At 36.4% G+C, this 21,061-nt stretch overlaps 1 protein-coding gene across 1 annotated transcript in view; it reads left to right on the forward strand.

Annotated features, from left to right (window-relative positions):
* Positions 1-21,061, forward strand: part of CTNNA3 (catenin alpha 3) — a gene marked incomplete at its 3' end in the record, with an annotated part of 1,444,109 nt that overhangs the window by 35,692 nt on the left and 1,387,356 nt on the right. Inside the window, exon 3 of the mRNA XM_007456477.1 lies at positions 2,214-2,406. Coding sequence (XP_007456539.1) covers positions 2,214-2,406 — 193 coding nt within the window. The remainder of the gene's footprint in view (positions 1-2,213; positions 2,407-21,061) is intronic.

Genomic DNA, 21,061 nt, shown 5'->3' on the forward strand with positions numbered 1-21,061 from the left:
AAAAAAAAAAAAAAAAAAAAAATAAACAAGCTCCAGGGACTGCAGAGCAGGAAGGATTATGTATAGTCTGTTGTCAAAGATGTGGTGCATATTTGTTAAAAGCCTCGGCTATTTGATGACATGCACCAGCCAAGCTTTCAATAAGAGTTTCAGGTCTTCTATTTTAAATACTGGATAAAAGGTTTTTTTTTCTTTCTTCCTCTGCAATGGGGATCTTCCAGGTTTGCTTATGAAAATGTTAAACAAATTTTTTTTCTTGGAATTCAAGGTTTAATTAAGAAATGGATATTTTTCACAATGTAATTTTGTATAAGGTTTTGTTTCCAAATATAAGTGCTTAATTTCTATCTCCAAACAATGCTCTTGTCATGAGTTTATTATTATTATTATTTTAAAATAAAATTTTATTTATTTATTTATTTTTGGCTATGTTGGGTCTTCATTGCTGTGAGTGGGCTTTCCCTAGTCATGGCAAGTGGGGGCTACTCTTCGTTGTGGTGCACGGACTTCTCATTGCAGTGGCTTCTCTTGTTGTGGAGCACGGGCTTTATGCATGTGGGCTTCAGTAATTGTGGCACGCAGACTCAGTAGTTTTGGCCTGTGGGCTCTAGAGTGCAGGCTCAGTAGTTGTGGCGCACAGGCTTAGGTGCTCCGTGGCATGTGGGATCTTCCCAGACCAGGACTTGAACCCATGTCCCCTGCATTGGCAGGCGGATTCTTAATGACTGTACCACCAGGGAAGTCCCATGAGTTTATTCTTATTTTAAACAAATTTACAGAAGTAATACATGCTCATTATTAACATATTCAGGCAATTCAAAATATAGACATCAAAACGTCCCTCTGTTCAACTACCCCATTCATTAAGCCATTAATGTAAGAAATATTTATTGAACAACTACTTTGTGATTGTTCTGAGTGAGGGAGAACAAACCACATTTCCTGTTTTCATGGAGTTTACATTTTAGTATTAGAAGGATGCAATAAACATATATGAACAAATAAAAAATGTCAGGCTCTATAAATGTTCTGAAGAATTATAACGTGTAGTGAGGGGACAGAGTGGGAGAGGGTGGGGATTGGGGTGGTTAGGGAAGGCCTCTTGATAGGGCACTTTGAGGAAGACCTGACTGCTTGAGAGGCCAACTGATTTGGGGGGAGTGTGGGAGACAGGTAACAGAGTTTACAAAGGGCCAGAATATAGATCATAGTAAGGATTTGGGTTTTGTCCTTCTGAAGTAACCACTGTTTTACACGTTTCAGAGTGGTTCTGCACCCCCCCGCCCCAACATTAGTAATCTCTATTCTTTTTTTTTAACATCTTTATTGGAGTATAATTGCTTTACAATGGTATGTTAGTTTCTGCTTTATAACAAAGTGAATCAGTTATACATATACATATGTTCCCGTATCTCTTCCTTCTTGCGGCTCCCTCCCTCCCACCCTCCCTAACCCACCCCTCCAGGCGGTTACAAAGCACCGAGCTGATCTCCCTGTGCTATGCGGCTGCTTCCCACTAGCTATCTACATTACGTTTGGTAGTGTATATATGTCCATGCCTCTCTCTTGCTTTGTCACAGCTTACCCTTCCCCCTCCCCATATCCTCAAGTCCATTCTCTAGTAGGTCTGTGTCTTTATTCCTGTCTTACCCCTAGGCTCTTCATGACATTGTTTTTTCTTAAATTCTACATATATGTGTTAGCATACGGTATTTCTCTCTCTCTTTCTGACTTACTTCACTCTGTATGACAGACTCTAGGTCTATCCACCTCAAGTAATCTCTATTCTTAACCTACATATATTAATACTTATTGACTTAATTATAATTATTTTTGCCTCCCTCTTAATATAGATTGCTGGCTACAAAGTGATATAAATAATCATTTGCTATATATATATCAAATAATATATATTGGGTATTGTGTATTTTGCATCGGTCCAATAGTAAAACTTGGTGAGATTCAATCTCTATCCCTCCTTCCTCCCTCCCCTCCTCACTCCTCTCCCCGCTCCCTTCCTTCCTGTCTTTAGTTAGGAACTCTGTGGCTGGTAATACTGCTCTTGGTGCCTTGACCTGACTTTTGGGAATGTACCAGTAGTGTTGGGAATATGTTATTACGAAATACTTCCTTTTGTTCTGGGCTATGATATCCCAGGGCTGTGTTCCTCTGGCAATTTGTCTAATGAGTGACTTGTATTTTTCCAATTTTAGGTTACTACACTTGTAAATTGTCCCCAGAATCCTTCCAACAGGAAAAAAGGACGTTCAAAAAGAGCCAGAGTCCTTCTAGCTTCTGTGGAGGAAGCAACTTGGAATTTATTAGACAAGGGAGAGAAGATTGCTCAAGAAGCCACAGTTTTAAAGGAAGAGCTTACTGGGGCACTTGAGGAAGTTCGCAAAGAAAGTGAGTACTCTGGTCCTCTGCTCAGGAGCAAACCACTCCTGATGTTAGTTACCGAATTAGATTTGAGTGTTGTGTTCTAGTTGACTTGAGTTTAGTTAGTCTTTTGTAGAGCTCTGAGGAGCTAGCTGTTGGAGGCAGAGTGGCTCTTTAGGGAGCTCCAAGACTCAGACCCCCCTCCTGGTTCTTCCTTTAGGTGTTCAGTTCCCCTCATGCCATAGTTTATCCATAATAAACAAAGAGAAATGTACAATTTTTGTCATAAAATGAGAAGTGACTAATGAGGCTGAAGACATATTTTCCCATACATAAACAAATTATAAAGTTCCTTGTAAACAGTTGGAGATGGAAGTTTCAGACCTGGCCACCTCAGAGGTACATTTTTTATTTTTCATTATTCTGAAGGTTTAGATTTCCTAAACATAAAAATTGTTTTGCATAAACTATATATAACTCATGTTGCTGCTATGTTAACATTACATAATAAGGGGAAATGCAGTGGGGAGGGATAAATCAGGAGCTTGGGATGAACATACACACACTACTATGTATAAGATAGATAACCAACAAAGACCTACTATATAGCATAGGGAACTCTACTCAATATTCTGTGATAACCTATATAAGAAAAGAATCTAAAAAAGAATGAATATATGCATATGTATAACTGAATCACTTTGCTGTTCACCTGAAACTAACACAACATTGTAAATCAACTATACTCCAAAAAAAAAAAAACCACACACACAAAAATATTACATAATAAAAGTGTATATTTCACCTTTTGATATCTTGAACAGTTTTATTATAATGAATATCTCATTTGAAGGCTCTTTTATAAAGAACTGCACAATATTCTTTAGGTAATGGAATGATTTTATACATCAGCTTGCTGCTAGGAACTATTTTGAGAGGATAAGGAAGCAAATTTTCCTGTTCAGCTTTGTAAAAGAGACTGCGGGGTGTTCAAAATTTTCCTCTCCCCATCCCAAACATAACTTTAAGAAAATCAGGAAATTTTTGCTAATTAACTAATTAAAATGAATATACTAGCCACAATAAACTTTAAGTCAAATACAGGGGAGTTTTTTGCTATAGTTATATATGATTTATATATTAAAGGGATTCTTTGGACAATATATAGAAAACATAATGCCTAAGATATTTTGAAATAAATTCATCATTCCTCCCTGCTCCCTACCACCTCAGACCCACTCTTTCTCCTGTCTTCTCTGCTTTGGTATCATCATCCACATAGTTACCAAGTCAGTTAGGCTCTTCGTTTTTATTCTACCCTCTTTTCCAATTAGCCTCCAAGTTCAACAAATTCTATCTCCTTTTGTTTCTCAGATCTGTTCTCTCATCTCCATTCCTAATGTTGCCTTCTGAATTCTGGATTACTGCCTTAGCCTTGTCCTATACCAAAGCCAAACATGTTTTTTAAAAATGAAAATATACTCATTTTACTTCCCTGATTAAAATCATTTTAGTAACCTTTGAAGGATTAGGGGACTGTCTTTATGGATAAAGTTCAAACTTTTAAACCACAACATTCCATGATTTGGCTTCTACTATTCTCTCCCTTCTCATTTCCTGATTCTGTTCCCCTCTCAAACTTTCTTCCAAGTAAGGACTCATAGCATCTTGAATGGTACATGTTGCTTTATGCTTCTGTGCCTGTTACCAGCGATTCCCTTCACCTGGATTGCCCTTTTCACTCAGACAATTCTTACGTAGCAAAACTCAGCCCAGGTCATCTTTCACAGGAAGTGTTTACTGACACCTTGATGCTGATATAGATGCCCTTCTTCTATGTCCTGACAGACTAGGCATCTCTCTTTCATAGCACTTACCACCCCACACACCAGACATTGATTATTTGTTCAATAAATGTAGACTTAATTTCTTGCATTTTTTTTTGGCCACACCACGTGGCATGTGGGATCTTTGTTCCCCGAATAGGGATTGAACCCATGGCCCCTGCAGTGGAAGCACAGAGTCTTAACCACTGGACCGCCAGGGAAGTCCCTAGACTCAGTTTCTTCAAGGTGGCAAACACCAAGTCTATTTGATTAGCAATGCCTGACATATAACAGTCAACTGATAAATGTTTATTAAGTAAAAAAAGAATCTAAGCATCATTTTATCATTTTATATTATAAACATTTATAATAGTTTTATCTTTGCTTTTATGAAAAATTATCTCTCATGGTTCCTTTGCTAAGTCTTTGGAAGTAATATGAACCCTATTTGGTACTGCTTCTCTCAGAAATTGTGATCTATTTGACAATATAGTTTCCACAAGTCACGTGGCAATAAATTTGTAAGCCGCTGGTCTCTCTTAGAAGGGAACAATAATTGTAATAATTGTCAAGAAATGGTATTTGCTTGTTTTAAAAAAAGTAATCAACACTTTTAGCTCAATAAAAGTAAATTATTTTAAGGAAAAGTTCTCAATGAGAAGTCTTTGGATTCTAGGATTATGCAGTGTGTCCTTCACTATGTTCTGTTATAATGTGTGAAATACATATATATGGCATATGCTGTATACACAACAAATACATTTGGTTAAAGATCACCAAGTGCTTTATACTCTGAATCTTTTTGACAAGCTGCCCAACTGAACTACTGCCACTAGAGTGTAGGAAGAAAGCAGTGAAATGGCAAGTGGTTCTGGAATTTGGGGAATGCCAGTGCTTATCCTATGGATAGCAGAGATGGTGACAGTAAGAGCACTGTTCTCTAAAACTTGGAAGGAATTTTAGCTCAGTGGTGGAGTTGAAATATCAGGAGAATGAGTTCCGATCCAAGCAATTCTGTATGATACTAGAAACATATTTAAAAATTTTCCTGCTTTCATTCTTTTTTTTTTCTTTTTTTTTAAGGGCTTTGTCTAGTGGTATAATGTGAAGGACTAGTAAAGAGCAAATGATAAGTTTAATGCATTTGAAAAAGTGAAAAATATTGGAAGTAGAGGATATTTTTATCTATATATATATATTGACTTATTTTCAAGAAGAAGAATTTTGAGAGTAATTTAGAAATTTTTTTCTAATAAAAACATAGTGTAATTTATATAGCCTTATTATAGGATTCTCTTTTATTCTGTTTTACTGCCTTTAGAGAGTCAAAGTGATAAATAAAATGGGTATTTGGTTACCTAAAGAATATGCTTGTGGAAGATAGGTATGGATAGTATTGGGGGGGGAATGGTGAAAGGAAAGGTGAAACTGTCAAGATCCAGAAAACGTCCACGTAGTCATTATATATGGTCACTCATGGTCTTATACAATGGTTAAGTATTAAATCTGGTATTTATTTAAATAGTTTTAGCATATTCACATTACAATTACCTAGGAATTAGCTAAGAATTGTTTATGATGTCTAGATTATATATTTTGCCTATAGCATATTTACTACCTTTGTGTAGCCTCTGCTCCCCTACAGTAGACATTGCTTCTAAGTCACACAATTGCTTATACAATATGTGTGGTTTTTTAGTGGTTTATTGAGAATGACATATATACAAAAAGTGCATATATTATCATGAACAACTCAATACATTTTCATTGTGAATACACTAATGTAACCTCCACCTAGATCAAGAAATAGAACGTTACTAGAACCCTAGAAGCAACCCCTGTGCCACTTACTACTCCCTCACCTCACAAGTACCATTATCCTGGTTATTACATAAGTTAGTTTTTTTCCCCTCTTTTTGAACTTTGTGTAAGTGGGATCATACAGTATGTAGTCTCTTGAGCCTGGCTTCTTTTGCTCAATGTGTCTTACCATATTTGTTTTCATTGATGAATAGGTCATAATTATTTATCCACTCTACTATTGATGGATATTTGAGTTGTTTCCAGTTTTTGGCTTTAATATACATTGCTATTATGTATGCATTACTTTTGGTGCATGAATGTAGACATTCCTGTTGGGTTTATACCTAGGAAAGAAATTGCCGGGTCATGAGGTATACACTCAGCTTTAATAGATGGTACCAAGCAATTTTCCAGAGTGGATTTTCCAGTTGACACTCTCATCAGTAAAAGGTATAAGAATTCCAGTGGTTCTATATTCTTGCTCACCTGGTGTTAACAAGTGTCAGTGTTTTAATTTAAAGTGTGCGTGGTGGTATCCCATTGTAGTTTTTTTTCTTTATTTTATTTTTTAATTGAAGTATAGTTGATTTGCAGTGTTGTGTTAGTTTCTGGTGTACAGCACAGTGATTCAGTTATACATATATATTCTTTTCATATTCTTTTCCATTATGGTTTATTACAACATACTAAATATAGTTCCCTGTGCTATATAGTAGGACCTTGTTGTTTATCTATTTTAGATATAGTAGTTTGTATCTGCTAATCCCAAACTCCTAATTTATCCCTCCCCCACCCTCTTTCCCCTTTGGTAACCATAAGTTTGTTTTCTGTATCTGTGAGTCTGTTTCTGTTTTGTAAATAAGTTCATTTGTATCATATTTTACATTCCCTATATAAGTGATATCATATGCTATTTGTCTTTCTCTTTCTGACACGTCACTTAGTATGATAATCTCGAGGTCCATCTATATTGCTGCAAATGGCATTATTTCATTCTTTTTTATGTCTGAGCAGTATTCCATTGTATATACATACTACCTCTTCTTTATTCATTCACCTGTTGATGAACAGTTAGGTTGCTTTCATGTCTTGCCTGTTGTAAATAGTGCTACTATGAACATTGGGGTGCATGTATCTTTTTTTAAAAAACATTTATTTATTTATTTATTTGGCTGTGCCGGGTCTTCATTGTGGCATGCGGGATCTTTTAGTTGTGGCATGCAGGATCTAGTTCCCTGACTAGGGATCGAACCGAGTCCCCCTACATTGGGAGAGCTGAGTCTTAGCCACTGGACCACCAGAGAAGTACCAGGGGTGCATATATCTTTTTGAATTAGAGTTTTTTCCAGATGTATGCCCAGGAGTGGGATTGTTGGATCACCTGGCAACTCTATTTTTAGTATTTTTAAGAAATCTCCATACTGTTTTCCAGAGTGGCTGCACCAATTTCCATTCCCACCAACAGTGTAGGAGGGTTCCCTTTTCTCCACACCCTCTCCAGCATTTGTTATTTATTTTTAAAAATAAATTTATTTATTTACATTTATTTTTGGCTGCGTTGGGTCTTCATTGCTTCACACGGGCTTTCTCTAGTTGCGGCGAGTGGGGGCTACTCTTCATTGTGGTGTGCAGGCTTCTCATTGAGGTGGCTTCTCTTGTTGTGGAGCATGGGCTCTAGGTGCATGGGCTTCAGTAGTTGTAGCACACAGGTTCAGTAGTTGTGGCTCATGGGCTCTAGAGTGCAGGCTCAGTAGTTGTGGCACATGGGCTTAGTTGCTCTGTGGCATGTGGGATCTTCCCGGACCAGGGATCGAACCCTTGTCTCCTGCATTGGCAGACGGATTCTTAACCACTGTGCCACCAGGGAAACTTCAGCATTTGTTATTTGTAGACTTTTAAATGATGGCCATTCTGACCTGTGTGAAGTGATACCTCATTGTAGTTCTGATTTGCATTTCTTTAATAATTAGCGATGCTGAGCATCTTTTCATGTGCCTTTTGGCCATCCATATGTTTCTATGGAGAATGTCTATTTAGGTCTTCTGCCCATTTTTTGATTGGGTTGTTTGTTTTTTTGTTGAGTTGTGTGAGCTGTTTGTATATTTTGGAAATTAATCCCTTGTTGATTGCATTGTTTGCAAATATTTTCTCCCAGTCTGTAGGTTGTCTTTTCGTTTTGTTGATGGTTTCCTTTGCTGTGCAAAAGCTTATAAGTTTGATTAGGTCCCATTTGTTTATTTTTGCTTTTATTTCTATTGCCTTGGGAGACCCATTGTAGTTTTTATTTGTTCTTGTTATGAGTCTTTTTTTAGTTGTAGATATTAAAAATCTTCTCCCTTTCATTAATTTAAGCATTTTTGATATTCAGAAGTAATTTTGATAAATTCAAGTTAATCATTTTATTCCTTTATGGGTAGAGATTTATCTGTTTTGTAAAAAATTTTGCGTATTACGAAGTGAGGAAGATATCCTTTTGTATTGTTATCTAGAGGCTTTATTGTTTTACCTTTACAATCCATCTGGAAATAAATTTTTATGAATGGTGTGAATTAGGGGTCATGATTCACTTTTTTTTCATATGGAAATAAAATGAATCCAATATCATATAGATGCATATGGAAGTTTCTTGGTTCCAGTACCATTTATTGAAAAAAAACACTCACAACCCTACTCTTTCTCAATTGAATCACTTTTGCACCTTTGCTGAAAATCAGTTGACCATATCTGTGTGTCTCCTTTGGAACTCTCTTCTGTTCCATCGGTTCACATATCCTTATAGCAATAACACATTGTCTTGATTACTGTATATCATAGTAAGTATTGAAATAAAAATTATTTTGATTTGGCTATTTTAGGTCCCTTGCATTTCCATAAAATTTTGGAATCAACTTCTCAATTTCTACAAAAAAGCCTGCTGGGATTTTGATTGGGATTAAATTGGATCTATAGATCAATTTGTGCTGAACTGACATTTTAATAGTAATGAGTCTTCTGATTCAAAAACATGTAATTCATTTTTTAAATGATATTGTAAATGGTACTTTAAAACATTTTAATTTTAAATCTATCTTCAAATTCATGATACTTTTTTCCTTACTTCTCTAGTCAATTTTAAGTCCATCCAGTGAATTTTTCACTTTGTTGTGCATTTTTATTTCTTTAATTTTCATTTGTTTTTTAAAAATAGTTTTTATATCTGTGAAAATAGAAATAGTTTTCTTTAATTTCTTTCCAAATTCTAGTTCCCTGATGAAATTTTGTCTTGCCATTACTTTTCTTGAACATCTCCATTACAGTTAATTTCTGTATCTGACATGTCCAATAAGTGGCTCTCCTGTAGGTTTGTTTCTATTGTCTGTTTTTTCCTTTTGGTTTTTAAAGTAACTGATTTTGTCTCCTGGTGTCTTGGATAGTTTTTGATCAAATGCTGGGCATTGTGGATGAAAATTTTAGAATTAATTTTTAAAGATTATTCTATTTCTAGCTAGCCCTTACTCTTGGATGTAGCATCTCAGAGGTCTCAATTGAAAGCATAAGATATTTAACAGGACATTTCATCTTAGGCAGTCTCAGAACTCCAATTTTATCTCTCTGACTTCCTGAAGGAGGGAAAAACTCTTTGCTTAACATATCAGTCTCAGCTGCCATTTTTTTGGCTTCTCTCTTGTTCAGTCTCTCTGCCGTTTGGTTTCTTATAATCCTATACAAAAAAGTCAACTTCAGGTGGATTTAGGATCTAAAAATTAACAACTCAGTGAAAAATAAGGGTGAATATTTTTAAGGTTTTGGATGTTCAACAGGATTTATTAAACATGAAACAAAAAACTATAAAGAAAAGACTGACATTTTATTATACCAAAATTAAGAACTTCCTTACATCAAAAAATTTTTAAAGAAAATGAAAAGACACTCTTAGAAAAGATATTGGCATAAACACAACAAGGGATTAATAGCAAGAACACATGAATAACTCTCATAAATCAATAAGAAAAGCAAAAGAAAAATGGGCATGCAAAGGTTTTTACAGAAGAATAAGCACCAACAAATATACAGAGATGTTCAACCTCATTAATGATCAGGGACATGCAAATGAGATACCATTTTATACAATTCAATTGGCAAAAATTTAAAAGTCTAACGTGTTACAAAGACTTTGAAGCAATAGTGTCTTTTATACATTGCTTATGGGAATGTAAATGGGTACAACTATTTTGAAAAACAGTTTTGGTATGTCACTTTAGTCAAATGCCAAAGTTCCATTTACATATGGGTATGTTTCTGGACACAAATCAATTATATTTCTGGTGTTGTGAGTGTGTAGAAATGCAGTTGTCATTTTAAGATTGGCACTTCTTGAGGTATTACCTCTGAAATGAAACTTTGGATAGTAATTTTAAAAAGAGGGAAACATTTGAGACATGCAAACACACATGGCCTGTTTCTTTGGGATCCTTATAATGGTAAGATTATGGTACTTTATTTGGCTTATGTTAGAAACAGATTTTACAAAAGTGATGTGACACAGTATATGGCATTTGCTGTTAATACACAAAATTGCAAAGAACAAAGAATTGTTTTAACAGAGATTATGCATAGTTTCTATTCATAAACATTGAGGAATATGTGCTGTTCTCAGGTCTCTAATTCTAAAGATGCTACTTTTTCTAATACATAGAAAGATAAGTATAGTGATATATGGTCTATTGTGGCAGCTGGGATAACTACACTTTGAAGTTTTGTTAACATCATGAACTGTCTTTCATAATAAATTCTAGAGATAATTAATAAACAAAGATATTATTAGTTTTGCTGTTTGGAAAAAAGATAACTAATCATCTGGATTTAGCAAAAGTCTTAAAGATTTGTCACTTAAATCAGAGTCTTTTTCCTTAGAACATTTAAAAATAATATTTAGTTTTCTCATGTAAACATTGACTGCTTTATCTTAGTAATTACACATTTTTAGATTCTTACTAAAAATTACACATTTTTAGTTATAAAAGTATGGGGCCCTTAATGTATAAAGGGATAATTAATTTGAGATTTCAAGAGTGTTCAGAGAAAGGTTACAATTCAGCTGTTTTGTATATTGCCATACAAACCAAGGTGCCTACACAGGTGGAGCATAGCACCTATCAAATCCCCATATATTGATACTTTGGTTTAAATTTTCTGGAGCTGGAACGTGTAGTCTAACATCAGTAGTCTTGGCAGTTTATGCCTACCAGGCCAGCCGTTGGAAACATATATTGTGCCCTTTGTATTTATGTATATCAGATGGGAGCGGACTTGCAAATTTGTTGGAATCCTGCCACTGGTAAAATATTTCCCCATCTATTTTTTTATAAAACATCTTTATTGGAGTATAATTGCTTTACAATGGTGTGTTAGTTTCTGCTAACTAAAGTGAATCAGTTATACATATACATATGTTCCCATATCTCTTCCCTCTTGTGTCTCCCTCCCTCCTACCCTCCCTATCCCACACCTCTAGGTGGTAACAAACCACTGAGCTGATCTCCCTGTGCTATGCGGCTGCTTCCCACTAGCTATCTATTTTACGTTTGGTAGTGTATATATGTCCGTGCCACTCTCTCACTTTGTCACAGCTTACCCTTCCCCCTCCCCATATCCTCAAGTCCATTCTCTAGTAGGTCTGTGTCTTTATTCCCATCTTACCCCTAGGTTCTTCATGAATTTTTTCCCTTAGATTCCACATATATGTGTTAGCATACAGTATTCATTTTTCTCTTTTTGACTTACTTCACTCTGTATGACAGACTCTAGGTCCATCCACCTCACTACAAATATCTCAATTTCGTTTCTTTTTATGGCTGAGTAATATTCCATTGTATATATGTGCCACATCTTCTTTATCCATTCATCTGTTGATGGACACTTAGGTTGCTTCCATATCCTGGCTATTGTAAATACAGCTGCAGTGAACATTTTGGTACATGACTCTTTTTGAATTATGGTTTTCTCAGGGTACATGCCCAGTAGTGGGATTGCTGGGTCGTATGGTAGTTCTATTTTTAGTTTTTTAAGGAACCTCCATACTGTTCTCCATAGTGGCTGTATCAATTTACATTCCCACCAACAGTGCTAGAGTGTTCCCTTTTCTCCACACCCTCTCCAGCATTTATTGTTTCTAGATTTTTTGATGATGGCCATTCTGACTGGTGTGAGATGATAACTCATTGTAGTTTTGATTTGCATTTCTCTAATGATTAATGATGTTGAGCATTCTTTCATGTGTTTGTTGGCAGTCTGTATATCTTCTTTGGAGAAATGTCTATTTAGGTCTTCTGCCCATTTTTGGATTGGGTTGTTTGTTTTTTTGTTATTGAGCTGCATGAGCTGCCTGTAAATTTTGGAGATTAATCCTTTGTCAGTTGCTTCATTTGCAAATATTTTCTCCCATTCTGAGGGTTGTCTTTTGGTCCTGTTTATGGTTCCCTTTGCTGTGCAAAAGCTTTTAAGTTTCATTAGGTCCCATTTGTTTATTTTTGTTTTCATTTCCATTTCTCTAGGAGGTGGGTCAAAAAGGATGTTGCTGTGAATTATGTCATAGAGTGTTCTGCCTATGTTTTCCTCTGAGAGTTTGATAGTGTCTGGCCTTACATTTAGGTTTTTAATCCATTTTGAGTTTATTTTTGTTTATGGTGTAGGGAGTGTTCTAATTTCATACTTTTACATGTAGCTGTCCAGTTTTCCCAGCACCACTTATTGAAGAGGCAGTCTTTTCTCCACTGTATATTCTAGCCTCCTTTATCAAAGATAAGGTGTCCATATGTGTATGGGTTTATCTCTGGGCTTTGTGTCCTGTTCCATTGATCTATATTTCTGTTTTTGTGCCTGTACCATACTGTCTTGATTACTGTAGCTTTGTAGTATAGTCTGAAGTCAGGGAGCCTGATTCCTCCAGCTCTGTTTTTTGTTCTCAAGATTGCTTTGGCTATTCGGGGTCTTTTGTGTTTCCATACAAATTGTGAAAAATTTTTTTCTAGTTCTGTGAAAAATGCCAGTGGTAGTTTGATAGGGATTGCATTGAATCTGTAGATTGCTTTGGGTAGTACAGTCATTTTCACAATAATTATTCTTCCAATCCAAGAGCATGGTATATCTCTCCATCTATTTGTATCATCTTTACTTTCTTTCAGCAGTGTCTTATTATTTTCTGCATACAGGTCTTTTGTCTCCTTAGGTAGGTTTATTCCTAGATATTTTATTCTTTTTGTTGCAGTGGTAAATGGGAGTGTTTTCTTAATTTCTCTTTCAGATTTTTCATCATTAGTGTATAGGAATGCCAGAGATTTCTGTGCATTAATTTTGCATCCTGCTACTTTACCAATTCATTGATTAGCTCTAGTAGTTTTCTGGTAGCATCTTTAGGATTCTCTATGTATAGTATCATGTCATCTGCAAACAGTGACAGCTTTACTTCTTCTTTTCCGATCTGGATTCCTTTTATTTATTGTTCTTCTCTGATTGCTGTGACTAAAACTTCCAAAACTATGTTGAATAAGAGTGGTGAGAGTGGGCAACCTTGTTTTGTTCCTGATCTTAGTGGAAATGTTTTCAGTTTTTCACCATTGAGGACGATGTTGGCTGTGGGTTTGTCATATATGGTCTTTATTATGTTGAGGAAAGTTCCTTCTATGCCTACTTTTCGCAGGGTTTTTATCATAAATGGGTGTTGAATTTTGTTGAAAGCTTTCTCTGCATCTATTGAGATGATCATGTGGTTTTTCTCCTTCAATTTGTTAATATGGTGTATCACATTGATTGATACACATGTATTGAAGAATGTTGCATTCCTGGAATAAACCCCACTTGATCATGGTGTAGGATCCCTTTAATGTGCTATTGGATTCTGTTTGCTAGTATTTTGTTGAGGATTTTTGCATCTATGTTCATCAGTGATATTGGCCTGTAGTTTTCTTTCCTTGTGACATCTTTGTCTGGTTTTGATATTAGGGTGATGGTGGCCTCGTAGAATGAGTTTGGGAGTGTTCCTCCCTCTGCTTTATTTTGGAAGAGTTTGAGAAGGATAGGTGTTAGCTCTTCTCTAAATGTTTGATAGAATTCGCCTGTGAAGCCATCTGGTCCTGGGCTTTTGTTTGTTGGAAGATTTTTAATCACAGTTTCAATTTCAGTGTTTGTGATTGGTCTGTTCATATTTTCTATTTCTTCCTGATTCAGTCTTGGCAGTTTGTGCATTTCTAAGAATTTGTCCATTTCTTCCAGATTGTCCATTTTATTGGCATAGAGTTGCTTGTAGTAATCCCTCATGATTTTTTGTATTTCTGCAGTGTCAGTTGTTACTTCTCCTTTTTCATTTCTGATTCTATTGATTTGAGTCTTCTCCCTTATTTTCTTGATGAGTCTGGCTAATGGTTTATCAATTTTGTTTATCTTCTCAAAGAACCAGCTTTTAGTTTTATTGATCTTTGCTATTGTTTCCTTCATTTCTTTTTCATTTATTTCTGATCTGATTTTTATGATTTCTTTCCTTCTGCTAACTCTGGGGGTTTTTTGTTCTTCTTTCTCTAATTGCTTTAGGTGAAATGTTAGGTTGTTTAATTGAGATGTTTCCTGTTTCTTAAGGTAGGATTGTATTGCTATAAACTTCCCTCTTAGAACTGCTTTTGCTTCATCCCATAGGTTTTGGTCGCCATATCTCCATTGTCATTTGTTTTGTAGGTATTTTTTGATTTTCTCTTTGATTTCTTCAGTGATCTGTTGGTTATTAAGTAGTGTATTGTTTAGCCTCTAGTTTTTACAGATTTTTTCCTGTATTTGATATCTAGCCTCATATCATTGTGCTCCGAAAAGATACTTGATACAATTTCAATTTTGTTAAATTTACCAAGGCTTGATTTGTGACCCAAGATATGATCTATCCTGGAGAATGTTCCATGAGCACTTGAGAAAAATGTGTATTCTGTTGTTTTTGTTTTTGTTTTTGTTTTTTGTCCTATAAATATCAATTAAGTCCATCCTGTTTAATGTATCATTTAAAGCTTGTGTTTCCTTATTTATTTTCATTTTGGATGATCTGTCCATTGGTGAAAGTGGGGTGTTGAAGTCCCCTACTATGAATGTGTTACTGTCGATTTCCCCTTTTATGGCTGCTAGTTTTTGCCTTATGTATTGAGGTGCTCCTATGTTGGGTGCATAAATATTTACAATTGTTATATCTTCTTCTTGGATCGATCCCTTAATCATTATGTAGTGTCCTTCTTTGTCTCTTCTGATAGTCCTTATTTTAAAGTCTATTTTGTCTGATATGAGAATTGCTACTCCAGCTTTCTTTTGGTTTCCATTTGCATGGAATATCTTTTTCCATCCCCTTACTTTCAGTCTGTATGTGTCTCTAGGTCTGAAGTGGGTCTCTTGTAGACAGCATATATATGGGTCTTGTTTTTGTATCCATTCAGCCAATCTGTGTCTTTTGGTGGGAGCATTTAGTCCATTTACATTTAAGGTAATTATCGATATGTATGTTCCTATTCCCATTTTCTAAATTGTTTTGGGTTCGTTATTATAGGACTTTTCCTTCTCTTGTGTTTTTGTCTAGAGCAGTTCCTTTAGCATTTGTTGTAAAGCTGGTTTGGTGGTGCTGAACTCTCTCAGCTTTTGCTTGTCTGTAAAGGTTTTAATTTCTCCATCAAATCTGAATGAGATCCTTGCTGGGTAGAGTAATCTTGGTTGCAGGTTTTTCTCCTTCATCACTTTCAGTATGTCCTGCCACTCCCTTCTGGCTTGTAGAGTTTCTGCTGAGAGATCAGCTGTTAACCTTATGGGGATTCCCTTGTGTGTTATTTGTTGTTTTTCCCTTGCTGCTTTTAATATGCTTTCTTTGTATTTAGTTTTTGACAGTTTGATTAATATGTGTCTTGGCGTATTTCTCCTTGAATTTATCCTGTATGGGACTCTCTGTGCTTCCTGGACTTGATTAACGATTTCCTTTCCCATATTAGGGAAGTTTTCAACTATAATCTCTTCAAATATTTTCTCAGTCCCTTTCTTTTTCTCTTCTTCTTCTGGAACCCCTATAATTCGAATGTTGGTGCGTTTAATGTTGTCCCAGAGGTCTCTGAGACTGTCCTCAGTTCTTTTCATTCTTTTTTCTTTATTCTGCTCTGCAGTAGTTATTTCCACTATTTTATCTTCCAGGTCACTTATCCGTTCTTCTGCCTCATTTATTCTGCTATTGATCCCATCTAGAGTATTTTTCATTTCATTTATTGTGTTGTTCATCATTGTCTGTTTCATCTTTATTTCTTCTAGGTCCTTGTTAACTGCTTCTTGCATTTTGTCCATTCTATTTCCAAGATTTTGGATCATCTTTACTATCATTATTCTGAACTCTTTTTCAGGTAGACTGCCTATTTCCTCTTCATTTGTTAGGTCTGGTGGGTTTTTATCCTGCTCCTTCATCTGCTGTGTGTTTTTCTGTCTTCTCATTTTGCTTATCTTACTGTGATTGGGTTCACCTTTTTGCAGGCTGCAAGTTCGTAGCTCCCGTTGTTTTTGATGTCTGTCTCCAGTGGCTAAGGTTGGTTCAGTGCGTTGTGTAGGCTTCCTGGTGGAGGGGACTAGTGGCTGTGTTGTGGTGTATGAGGCTAGATCTTGTCTCTCTAGTGGGCAGGTCCACGTCTGGTGGTGTGTTTTGGGGTGTCTGTGGACTTATTATGATTTTAGGCAGCCTCTCTGCTAGTGGGTGGGGTTGTGTTCCTGTTTTGCTATATGGTTGGCATAGGTTGTCCAGCACTGTAGCTTGCTGGTCGTTGAGCGAAGCTGGGTGCTGGTGTTGAGATGGAGATCTCTGGGAGATTTTCGCCGTTTGATATTATGTGGGGCTGGGAGGTCTCTTCTTGACGAGTGTTCTGAAGTTGGCTCTCCCACCTCAGAGGCAGAGTCCTGACTCCTGGCTGGAGCAGCAAGAGCCTTTCATCCACTCGGCTCAGAATAAAAGGGAGAGAAAGTAGAGAGAATTAGTATAAGTAGGAGGAAATAGGAAAGAAAGAAAGAAAGAAAGAAAGAGAGGAGGGAAGGAAGGAAGGAGGGAAGGAAGAAAGAAAGAAAGAAGAAAAGAAAGGAAGAAGGCAAGAAGGAAAGAAAGGAGGGAGGGAGGGAGGAGGGAAGGAAGGAAGGAATGAGGGAAGGAAGGAAAAAATACAGAAAGAAAGAAGATACAGTAAAATAAAATAAAGTATAATAAAGTTATTGAATTAAAAAAATAATTATTTAGAGGAAAAAAAAAAGGGAAGGATAGAACCTTAGGACAAATGGTGGAAGCAAAGTTATAGAGACAAAATCTTACATAGAAGCATACACATATACCCTCACAAAAAGAGGTAAAGTGGAAAAAATCATAAAACTTGCTCTCCAAGTCCACCTCCTCAATTTGGGACGATTCGTTGTCTCAAAAAGGGAAGGAAGGAAGGAAAGATAGAAAGAAGGTAAAGTATAACAGAGTTCTTTAAATTAAAATTAATTATTAAGAAAAAAATTAAAAAAAAAAATGGTCGGATAGAACGCTGGGACAAATGGTGGAAGCAAACCTATACAGACAAGATCTCACACAGAAGCATACACATACACATTCACAAAAAGAGGAAAAGGGGAAAAAATCATAGATCTTGCTCTAGAAGTCCGCCTCCTCAATTTGGGATGATTCGCTGTCTATTCATGTATTCCACAGAGGCAGGGTACATCAAATTGATTGTGTAGCTTTAATCCGCTGTTTCTGAGGCTGCTGGGAGAGATTTCCCTTTTTCTTCTTTGTTCTCACAGCTCACAGGGGCTCAGCTTTCGACTTGGCCCTGCCTCTGCGTGTAGGTCGCTGGAGGGCGTCTGCTTTTTGCTCAGACAGGACGGCGTTAAAGGAGCCGCTGACTCGGGGGCTCTGGCGCTCTCAGGCCGGGGGCAGGGAGGGGCACGGAGTGCGGAGCGGTCCTGCGGCGGCAGAAGTCGGCGTGACGTTGCCCCAGCCTGAGGCCCGCCGTGTGTTCTCCCTGAGAAATTGTCCCTGGATCCCGGGAACCTGGCAGTGGCGGGCTGCACAGGCTCCCCGGAAGAGGGGTGGGGGCAGTGACCTGTGCTCCACCTTTATCAAAGATAAGGTGACCATATGTGCATGGGTTTATCTCTGGGCTTTCTATCCTATTCCATTGATCTATCTTTCTGTTTTTGTGCCAGTACCATACTGTCTTGATTACTGTAGCTTTGTAGTATAGTCTGAAGTCAGGCAGCCTGATTCCTCCAGCTCCATTTTTTGTTCTCAAGATTGCTTTGGCTATTCGGGGTCTTTTGTGTTTCCATACAAATTGTGAAATTTTTTGTTCTAGTTCTGTGAAAAATGCCAGTGGTAGTTTGATAGGGATTGCATTGAATCTATAGATTGCTTTGGGGAGTAGAGTCATTTTCACAATGTTGATTCTTCCAATCCAAGAACATGGTATATCTCTCCATCTGTTTGTATCATCTTTAATTTCTTTCATCAGTGTCTTATAATTTTCTGCATACAGGTCTTTTGTCTCCTTAGGTAGGTTTATTCCTAGATATTTTATTCTTTTTGTTGCAATGGTAAATGGGAGTGTTTTCTTGATTTCACTTTCAGATTTTTCATCGTTAGTATATAGGAATGCCAGAGATTTCTGTGCATTAATTTTGTATCCTGCTACTTTACCAAATTCATTGATTAGCTCTAGTAGTTTTCTGGTAGCATCTTTAGGATTCTCTATGTATAGTATCATGTCATCTGCAAACAGTGACAGCTTTACTTCTTCTTTTCCGATTTGGATTCCTTTTATTTCCTTTTCTTCTCTGATTGCTGTGGCTAAAACTTCCAAAACTATGTTGAATAAGAGTGGTGAGAGTGGGCAACCTTGTCTTGTTCCTGACCTTAGTGGAAATGCTTTCAGTTTTTCGCCATTGAGGATGATGTTGGCTGTGGGCTTGTCATATACGGCCTTTATTATATTGAGGAAAGTTCCCTCTACACCTACTTTCTGCAGGGTTTTTATCATAAATGGGTGTTGAATTTTGTCAAAAGCTTTCTCTGCATCTATTGAGATGATCATATGGTTTTTCTCCTTCAATTTGTTAATATGGTTAATCACATTGATAGATTTGCGTATATTGAAGAATCCTTGCATTCCTGGAATAAACCCCACTTGATCATGGTGTATGATCCTTTTAATGTGCTGTTGGATTCTGTTTGCTAGTATTTTGTTGAGGATTTTTGCATCTATGTTCATCAGTGATATTGGCCTGTAGTTTTCTTTCTTTGTGACATCCTTGTCTGGTTTTGGTATCAAGGTGATGGTGGCCTCGTAGAATGAGTTTGGGAGTGTTCCTCCCTCTGCTATATTTTGGAAGAGTTTGAGAAGAATAGGTGTTAGCTCTTCTCTAAATGTTTGATAGAATTCGCCTGTGAAGCCATCTGGTCCTGGGCTTTTGTTTGTTGGAAGATTTTTAATCACAGTTTCAATTTCAGTGTTTGTGATTGGTCTGTTCATATTTTCTATTTCTTCCTGATTCAGTCTTGGCAGTTTGTGCATTTCTAAGAATTTGTCCATTTCTTCCAGATTGTCCATTTTATTGGCATAGAGTTGCTTGTAGTAATCCCTCATGATTTTTTGTATTTCTGCAGTGTCAGTTGTTACTTCTCCTTTTTCATTTCTGATTCTATTGATTTGAGTCTTCTCCCTTTTTTTCTTGATGAGTCTGGCTAATGGTTTATCTATTTTGTTTATCTTCTCAAAGAACCAGCTTTTAGTTTTATTGATCTTTGCTATTGTTTCCTTCATTTCTTTTTCATTTATTTCTGATCTGATTTTTATGATTTCTTTCCTTCTGCTAACTCTGGGGTTTTTTTGTTCTTCTTTCTCTAATTGCTTGAGGTGCAAGGTTAGGTTGTTTATTCGAGATGTTTCCTGCTTCTTAAGGTGGGCTTGTATTGCTATAAACTTCCCTCTTAGAACTGCTTTTGCTGCATCCCATAGGTTTTGGGTCGTTGTATCTCCATTGTCATTTGTTTCTAGGTATTTTTTAATTTCCTCTTTGATTTCTTCAGTGATCACTTCGTTATTAAGTAGTGTATTGTTTAGCCTCCATGTGTTTGTATTTTTTACAGTTCTTTTCCTGTAATTGGTATCTAGTCTCATGGCGTTGTGGTCGGAAAAGATACTTGATATAATTTCAATTTTCTTAAATTTACCAAGGCTTGATTTGTGACCCAAGATATGATCTATCCTGGAGAATGTTCCATGAGCACTTGAGAAAAATGTGTATTCTGTTGTTTTTGGATGGAATGTCCTATAAATATCAATTAAGTCTATCTTGTTTAATGTATCATTTAAAGCTTGTGTTTCCTTATTTATTTTCATTTTGGATGATCTGTCCATTGGTGAAAGTGGGGTGTTAAAGTCCCGTACTGTGATTGTGTTACTGTCAATTTCCCCTTTTATGGCTGTTAGCATTTGTCTTATGTATTGAGGTGTTCCTATGTTGGGTGCATAAATGTTTACAATTGTTATATCTTCTTCTTGGATCAATCCCTTGAGCATTATGTAGTGTCCTTCTTTGTCTTTTGTAATAGTCTTTTTTTTAAAGTCTATTTTTTCTGATATGAGAATTGCTACTCCAGCTTTCTTTTGATTTCCATTTGCATGGAATATCTTTTTCCATCCCCTCACTTTCAGTCTGTATGTGTCCCTAGGTCTGAAGTGGTTCTCTTGCAGGCAGCATATATATGGGTCTTGTTTTTTTATCCATTCAGCCAGTCTATGTCTTTTGGTTGGAGCATTTAATCCATTTACATTTAAGGTAATTATCAATATGTATGTTCCTATTACCATTTTCTTAATTGTTTTGGGTTTGTTATTGTAGGTCTTTTTTTTCTATTGTGTTTCTTGCCTAGAGAAGTTCCTTTAGCATTTGTTTTAAAGCTGGTTTGGCAGTGCTGAACTCTCTCAGCTTTTGTTTGTCTCTAAGGTTTTTAATTTCTCCATCAAATCTGAATGAGATCCTTGCTGGGT

This window comes from Lipotes vexillifer, unplaced genomic scaffold, assembly GCF_000442215.2.
Source record: "Lipotes vexillifer unplaced genomic scaffold, Lipotes_vexillifer_v1.1 scaffold520, whole genome shotgun sequence".
Lineage (NCBI taxonomy): Eukaryota > Metazoa > Chordata > Mammalia > Artiodactyla > Lipotidae > Lipotes > Lipotes vexillifer.